Source organism: Colletotrichum karsti, assembly GCF_011947395.1.
Source record: "Colletotrichum karsti strain CkLH20 chromosome Unknown Scaffold44, whole genome shotgun sequence".
NCBI classification, from domain to species: Eukaryota; Fungi; Ascomycota; class Sordariomycetes; order Glomerellales; family Glomerellaceae; genus Colletotrichum; species Colletotrichum karsti.
Genome location: NW_024065944.1, coordinates 118,521 through 126,963, shown reverse-complemented (window position 1 = coordinate 126,963; position 8,443 = coordinate 118,521). Strand labels below are relative to the sequence as shown.

Sequence of the window (8,443 nt, the reverse complement as noted above, 5' to 3'; positions counted from 1 at the left end):
GGTGGCGGTTGACGATACTCAGGCGTCTGGTTCCCCAAAACCTAGTACTCCAGCCTCGCATACTCCGAGCGAAATCCCCATCGCCGTAAGGCGGATCGTATCTGGACTACCCCAAAGAGCCAACGTCTACAAGGACGCGGACTACTATGACTCCAAGAACGGCAGTATGGTGATAGTATGGCCTCTCATGCAAGTTCTGGGCAACTTGAGTTACATGGAAAACGAAGAGTCACTGCCGGAAATGGCTTTTTGCGAAGATGTGTTTACCCAAGTCCGTTTCACCAAGAAATGGGACGCCAGCTGTGAAGAGTGGCAGAATGACAGGTGTGGACTCACCAGTGAATTCGATATTGGCGAAAAAGCTGTTGCCCTTTTCCTGAGTTACGCCATTCCGCGTCCGGAGTATTACATGGTTCTACGCTACGAATCCGACCCGGTTGACGGTATCCTTCTTGAAGGGGAACCTTATACTATTCACGACGACTATGTTGAGTACGGACTCCACCGAGAAGAGCCTTCTGAGGAAGAAAAGAGTGCAGCCCCTTCAGCTTCTGGGACTGTATTACTCAACCCTCGCATATTTTGAGAGACAATACATCGATAATCACCAAGGCATGAACAGGGGAAAGGAGGACACGGGGAGGGGGCCAAGACAGGGAGGGAGCAGGAACATGGAGTACAGTGTGTAGAAGTTGAAAACAGTTTAAGATATTGCAATGGGAGTATCAACGTAAAACCAAAAACCAAAAATTGCCGCCGGTTCCCAACGCCATATCGTGAATTTCCCACCCATCTATACTCAGGTACGACAAAGCAAACATCATTCTGACTTTTCTGAAGATTGGGAGTTCTCATTCCCCTTATCTCCCGTAATCTTGCCCCAAATCTTGTCAAACTTGTCAGTGATCCAGTCCCAAATGCCAACCATCGTTTCTTTGCCCTTCTCAATGGCGTCCTGGTCTGCGCCGTCGCTCTCTTCTGCACTGTCAGACGCGGCATTGGTGGACGCCGGTTGAGGGGGGTCAATCTGGATCGTCTTGACGGACTCGGACGCGGGCGCCGAGGAGTGAGCCGCTTGCGAGGCGCTGGTTGCAGTAGCAACCTGAGAGGTGGTGTACGGGGGGACGGGGTCCTGAGGTTCCTCGGGCGTGTCCTCGGACTTGTGAGTGCCGACGGGCGAGAGCGGCAGGCGCAGGGTCCCGTTGTTCGGTTTCGGGATGAGGCCGACGGAGTCGCACAGGATATTGTAGACGTTGATGTTTTCTGTCGCGTGTTAGATCAGGTCTGGTAGACGAGTGTGAATGGGGGAAGGGAGGGAGGGGGGGAGACTCACGGAAGACGTCGATCTGACTGTTGGGCGGGTGGGGGAACGCGGGGCCGCGGGCGATGAAGATGGCGCGCATCAGCGGGTTCTCGTGGTCGTAGCCGTGCAGCCCGCGGGGGTTGTACACCGTGCCGTCCTGCAGGGCCTTGGCGACGTCCATCTCGTCCTTGGTGACGATGGCCCAGCCCGTCTTGGGGACGATCCACAGCGGCGCGATGCGCTTGTTGTTGGAAAAGTGGTAGCGCGCCGGCATGTTGACGTCGCGGAGGTAGACGTCGAAGTTGGGGTTCGTCTTGGCCTTCTCGGCCAGCCCGTCGTAGAGGCCCTGGAGGTCGTTCGGGTTCTTGGGGCGCAGGCCGTAGAGGGGCCAGCCGTCGGTGTGGGCGATCTTGGAGGTGTCGACGAGGTCCTCGAGCTGCAGCACGCGCGTGGTGTCGGTGGTGGCCATGCCGTGGTCGGAGACGACGATGACGTTGACGATGCCGGTGAGGTTGCGCGCCTCCAGGCCCGCGAAGAGCTGGTCCATCATGGCGTCGGCGGCCTGGATCGTGGTGCGGATCTCGGTGCTGTTGGGGCCGTACCGGTGGCCGTCGGCGTCGACGTTGGGCACGTAGGCGGCGATGAGCTGGGGCCGCATGTCCTCCACGGCGGCCGTCTCGTCCTCCATGCCGGGCTTGTCGAGGAACTCGAGGATGCGGGCGACCTTGTCTTCGAGGGCCTCGTCGCCGTTGAACTTGTCGAGGAAGGTGGGCTCGACGCCGAGGATGTGCGCCTCGCTGCCGGGCCACATGTGCACGGCGGATCGGATGCCCTGGTTCTCGGCGGTTACCCAGAAGGGCTCGCCGTCCCACCACTTGGCATCGAGGCTGCGCGCCGGGTCGGTGTAGTAGAACTCGGCCTCCATTTCGGGGTCCCAGAAGGTGTTGCCGACGACGCCGTGGCTTTCCGGGTGAAGACCCGTCGCGAGGGTGTAGTGGTTCGGGAAGGTGACGGAGGGGAAGGCCGGGAGCATGTGTTTCGGGGATACGCCCTCCCTAACGAAGGCGTTCAGTCTGGGGGTGAGCCCGCGCTGGAGGAAGTCGGCGCGGAAGCCGTCTAGGCTGATGATGATTGTGGTCGGCGCGAATAGGGCCGTGCCGTTGCTCACGAACTCGGCCTTATGCGCCGACCTCCTCCCCAGTGACAACTTCCATGCCACGAGCACCAGTATCGCGAAGCCGACCGCGATCATGCCGTAGATGAACAGCGACCTGCGCCAACTCCTCCTCTTCTCCGTCTTTACCTTCTCGTTCATCTTGAGTCGTTGCCTGTCGAGCTCGTCGCTGTCGTCCCGTTCGCTGCTCTCGCCAGTCGAGCTCCCCTCCTTCATGCCGCCCTCCTCCATCTCGTACATCAACTCGCCGTCCTCGCCGTGGGCGGCCTTCTCCACGAGGCGCTGCTTCTTCTGTGTCCTCCTCGTGCGGCGCTGCTGCCTCTTATCCTTCTCGCTGAGACCGAGGTCCTCCGAGGACCCGTTGCTGGAGCCGGGCCGGGCGAACATCTTCAGCGGGTTCGGAACGGCGAGGTTCGAGCCGCGGCGCTGCAAGTCCTGCTTCTTCCTGCGGGTGTCCGTGACCAGCTTGTCGACTTCGTCCTCCTCCATGAAGACGATGCTGTCGGCGGCGCGCAACTCGCGGCTGTTGCGGGCGCGCTGCTGGAGCTGGTCGTCATCGCTGTCGCTCTCCTGGTCGCTCCGGCTGCTGTGCAAGGATGAGGCGTCGTCGTCGTAGTCGCCGGGGGCGAGGAGCTTCGCCGTGTCCCGGTCCGCTCGAGATTTCGATCTGAGGGTCGGCATGGCGGGAAGGAGGCAGTGGCGGCGCTGCGCGAGGTGCCGAAAAAGAAAGAAATCGGTTTTAGATCATGGAAGGTCGGTCCTCCCGTCATGAGACGTGTAAATATTTTGCTGGATGGCAATTCTTCTCTTACAACCAGATGCCCCTGTTCTCCCTAAACACTAACCTGTATGGTTCGCGGTGATTAGGATGCTCCATTCCGCCGCGTTGGCGCAGGGTCCTCTGGCATGATTGGTTCAAATAAAGTTGCCCCGCTTTCTGGGCTGTCTGTTTGGGAAGTCGCCGTTGGTAGCGGCCATCGGGGGTCCCACTTTGCTCCGTCTCATTCGCTCGGTCTCCGGCCGCTGCGGTCCTGTCATCGACGCAGTTGACCAAAAACATCTAAATCTGGCCCGAAGGTGTTCATCCCTACTGCGACGGGAGGTAAATGGGGGCGACAAGTTGGGGTCTTCTTCCCACGGCGACATCTTTCATCATGTTTGTTATCCGAGCATGCCTACTGACAGCTATGCGACAAATGCAATACGCTGCGCAATATAATATAGCTACCCTTATAATCTAGTTATAGATATCTCACTATACCTAATAAATATATATTTAATATTTAATATTCTAAAAGAATAAAACTCTATCCTAATAAGCTTTATAGTATATATAGTAATATATAAATAGCTTTACTCTTAAGGTTAGAGGGAGTAAAACCTTAATAAGAAATATTAATCTATAAGAAATTATCCCTTTTATTATTAAGATTATACTATAAACTTTATCCTTTTATCTATTTAAAATATTATTCTATATTCTTTATTTTATATTAGCTCCTATTATTATTATCCTTAATATAATCTTAAGCTTTAACCCTCTTTAATCTCTTAATACCTTTAAAAATAATATCCCCTTTTACTTAAATTATATTAATAATATTCTTTTTATATATTATATTAATAAGAATATCATAATAAATACTATCTTTTTAAAGAAATAGATAATTTAGTAATAATATATAGGTTATATAATATTATAATAAAATCTAAATTTATTTATAGCTTAAATAGTAGCTAGAATAAAATATAAACTACTATTAATCCTTAGTATATTATAATATAGTAAGCTATATAATAATATAGGGCTTAGCCTACTTAATATCTTAGTAATAATAAAATAGTATATAGAGGTATTAGTTAGGATCTAGACGTATTAGATATAAGGTTAGTAGTTTTAGATATATTAGGTATAATTAGGCTTAAATTAATCCTTATTATTAAATAATAGCGCTAATATAGGAAAGGTAATATATAAGATAGCTGTGCGACCACATCACATCACGGGACTCGACTCACATTTTGATGTTCTGCTCGAGCCGGCAAACGGCGCTAGTCTCTTCATGCATCAATAAATGCCACCCGCCTCCAATGACAGGCATTCGGTGTGGCAGAAGAGCTGAAATACCCCTGCTCCGGGACAACATCTTCCTGATTCCTTGGTGATAGTGGCGTCTGCACCGCATTCCTCCCAGCAATTTGTCTCTTTTCGTGGATGGAACGGCACGAAAATGTTCCTGATGGCGATATTGCGAGCTGATGAGATGGCGCCCAGAGAGCCAGGTTGGTAGCCTTCGTCTAATATGCCTTTGATACTGACGCCGAGCCCAGATATTCAAGGCCTTCCGCATGGCTCATTCTCCCCGATCCAGCTTTGGAGTTCCAGACCGCTTACCTGGTGAAAGGGTCTCATAAAGTGACCAGGGTCGACCCAAGCGGGAAAAGGCTTGTTTCCTTCTCGTGCCACGGACTGAGGCTTTCATAGGTATCACGCGGCCCGGCCGTGATGCTGATTGGCGATTCTGGAGCAAAGAAGCAATTCTCTCTAGTCTCACCCTTCTCCCCTGTCTCACACACCCTGCCCTACGATTACCTTTCCTCTGCGGGAAGAAACCCATGGGAAAGGTCGGGCGGGGGTACAGGATGCCCCTGGGTTTCCGGGCTGCGCTCTCTCCAGCTCGGCCGGCTGTTCATTAGCTTACCTGCCCCTCGAGGCTCGGGGTTCGAGGTGTTGTCGCTTCCGATCTTTCCGTTCGAGATTTACTTCGGCTACAGAAAACGCGGGCGTCAAGATGCTGTAATGTTGCTATAGACAGACGTCTTGAACCGCGTTCGAGGACAATCGTTTTGTCCATCCCAAGACACCAAAGTTGATGCCAAGCCTCGCCGGCATGCCGCGGCGCCATGCACAGAAGACCTTCCCTGAACACCGCAGTCGTGTTTCGGGCGCCCTCTTGGAATCGCGTTGATTCCTGGGGCCGCGCCGACGGGAGCCCGACGAGCCAGGTCTCCACCCCGGTGATCCCTTGGAATCCTCGCGACGAGGTTATTCGGCGATTCTCCGACCCGGCCAAGGACGAGGATATCCAGGCCACCGGGTCAAGTTATGAGTAGGTTTTCCCCAGGCGCTGGCTTGGCTGCTCCGTGGCGGCGCACACTTGGTGAGAACTGTGAACGAACGCGCCCGGAACAGCGCACAGAGTTGCATCTAACAAGAGTGGCACTTATACTGACTATTGCATTAGGAAGGCCGAGACGGCTTACGCAAAAGCTGTCAAGTCATTACAGACACTCCTTACGAACGAAGGTGGTACTGCCATAACCACTACTCAAAATGGCAAACTTGAACTCTACCAGGTTGCCAAGCAGATCCAAGAAAGCAAGGAGGGTATATTGGACAAGAAAAAGATGTCACGATTCGTCAAATCGCTAGATCATTACCAGGGGGTCTTCGACATACTCTCTCAAGCCGACTTCTCAGGTTTGCCCCTGATTTGGGGCGGTCTGAAGCTGATTCTGCTCGTACGAGGCCAAATCCACACAACCACGCGCACCGTTCCTAACAGATACTAGATGTCGAAAACGAGTTCCGATGCACTGTCCAAGGTGTTCGAAGTGATCATCGACATTGGGCGGAGCTTGGAGAGAATCAGAGCATACGTCAAGCTATACCCTATTCCCCGGATGACCGAGTTCACGACCGATCTCTACGAAGCGATTGCCGAGTTTCTGGAGAAAGTCATCAGGGATTCCAAGAAGAGCGCTCTGAGTACGTTTTGTGAGGGGTGATGGTGTCGAGATACGAGCTTACGCGAGGACAGAACGGGCAATGTCGGACTTTTTGCAGCCATTTGAAGTCCGTTACGGAGATCTCCTGACGAAGATGAAGAAGATACAGGAGGAAATAAAGGAAGACGCGAATGTGTGTCTGCACGTCAGACACGCGATGACGAGCCACTCACTCGCCCGGTACCAACGAGATCTCCCGATGCAGAAACAGCAAATGTACCAAGCCTTCAAATGTCGGTCTTCGCCTGCCTCCCCGGGAAAAGTGTCTGGTAGCTGACAGCCCACAGCCATGGCCGAAGACCCGTCCGCTGAGATCTTCAACGCAATCAGGAAGAACCTCTTCCACCAGTTCGAAGTCCAGGTGGGATACCACCAGGAGCTGGAGTCCATCTACAAGACGACGACCTCGAAGGCGTGGGTGGAGTGGTTCAAGATGGAGCAGAAGTACGTGCCGTCGGGCTACTCGCACGAGACGAGGGTGGTCCAGGCCGAGTGCGACGCCCCGGACCCCCAGCATGCGCTGGTCTGGAAGAAGCAGCAACGCACCTTCGCGTCCCACGTGCCGTCCGCCTACCTGATATGGACCCGCGGCATGACGGCGCGGTCGGCCATCGCCTCGCTCATCGACCAGATTCTTTTCCAGAAGACGCAGGTCATGGTCGAGGCCGGGCTGGACCTGGAGCAGTTCAGGGAGGCCAACGACTCGCCCCGCGCGCTGTGGAAGTTCTTCCTATATCTGGTCACCGTCCTCGGCGGGTGTATGGTCTACATCACGATCGGCTCCGTGGGAGACGACGAGGCTGCTGTTGTTGGGAAGTTCGTGGCCATGGCGAAGACTTGGAAAGGGCCGCCTATTAACGTTACTCTGATCCATCCGTTCAGTGATGAGTTCGCGAAGGCAGATGATGTTATTAACCTGGACGATAAGTACGACGTTCATCCTTCGCTGACCACAACGGACGCAATGCACCATGTCCTAGTCCTGGAGCTCAACGAACGAAAGAGGGTTTCCGAGACGATTCAGAGTCTGCTGTGGGAGACCGTTTGGAGGGAGGTCCGGTACGCTGTCATCGGCATCGCTTTCAACCAGGTGCTGGAACACATAAGTCTTGCGGCGGATGTAGTCGCAGACAAAGCGAGAAAACAAGACGGACCATCCGAGGAACAGGAAGCACTCCCGGATCATAGAGGACGGAGGGCGAAGAAGTTCACCGACGCCGACAAGGGACACTGGAAAGCGGCCGTGTCGGAGTGGACGAAACATCGGTGGTCGATGGACATCCTGCGCGAGCAGATCCAGCGCCACATCGACATCGTCGACATACACCTCCCGCCAGATATCAAGACGGGCCTAAAGAAGAAGCTCGAGCTGCTGCTTCTCGCGCAGGACGACGGTTTCGAGACGCGGCACCTTTCCGAGGACCAGAGGATGGCGATCTGGGATGGTTTGCAGTCGGCGATCCGGCCCGGGACCGAGAAGATGTTTTGTGGGCGGATGGAGGCGCTGTTAGCTGCTGTCGTGGAGGATTTCCGGCGGGAGGGGCCCGCGAAGGTGAAGGAGTTCTTTTTGTACGATTTGAAGGAGTACTTTTCAAAGAACGGGCGTTGGAATGAGACGTTCTCTGCGGATAAGGAGTTAATTGCGGGCGGTATCACGAGGGCTGTTGAGGTTGGGTTTCGGGACTTGGTTGAGGCGCTGGCGTCAGGGGAACCTTCGACGCCGTAGACATTTTTTCGGGATGTAATCTGTTATGCTGAGTCGCCGTGGAGTTGGACGGCCGTCGTTTAATTTGAGTTCTTCGTATGGATCATTTTCGACGAGGAAGTGGTTTTTCTTTTATATTAGTGTTTGATCGTGATGCACCGCTAGCAGCAGCTCACACAGTCAGTCTGTATTGGGAAAGAAAGAAGAAGAGAGAAGCTCACAGAGAGGGCGAGGACGACATACCTACCCAAAACACGCAAAGACTAAGGAATCACCATGAAAGCCTACAAGAGAGACAAAGTCCTCTACATGAAAGGAAATCCGAGTAGGACTACGGGTGTCGAGGCGAAAGTCAGCAAGTCTGCCTTCAAGAACGACTCGCTGATCCAGACCACAATCGACATCAAGCTATCGCATCAAGCTATCGATTTCCGATTTCCACATCCAGCCCGATGCCGGACTCCGGATGCGC

General features: G+C 53.6%; 2 protein-coding genes across 2 annotated transcripts; one reads left to right on the top strand and one right to left on the bottom strand.

Annotated features, from left to right (window-relative positions):
• Nucleotides 1-820: 820 nt before the first annotated feature.
• CkaCkLH20_10938 (type I phosphodiesterase/nucleotide pyrophosphatase) lies at nucleotides 821-3,158 on the bottom strand (the record flags this gene model as incomplete). The annotated part of the gene is made up of 2 exons (XM_038893652.1): nucleotides 821-1,263; nucleotides 1,334-3,158. 2 exons carry the CDS (start codon nucleotides 3,156-3,158, stop codon nucleotides 821-823), a joined length of 2,268 nt encoding a protein of 755 aa, XP_038740988.1.
• Nucleotides 3,159-5,381: 2,223 nt separating this feature from the next.
• Nucleotides 5,382-7,992, top strand: CkaCkLH20_10937 (uncharacterized protein; the record flags this gene model as incomplete). Its single annotated transcript, XM_038893651.1, has 5 exons — nucleotides 5,382-5,587; nucleotides 5,723-5,999; nucleotides 6,051-6,246; nucleotides 6,299-6,499; nucleotides 6,554-7,992. The coding sequence occupies 5 exons, from the start codon at nucleotides 5,382-5,384 to the stop codon at nucleotides 7,990-7,992; spliced, it is 2,319 nt and encodes a 772-aa protein (XP_038740987.1).
• Between the last annotated feature and the right edge of the window lie 451 nt (nucleotides 7,993-8,443).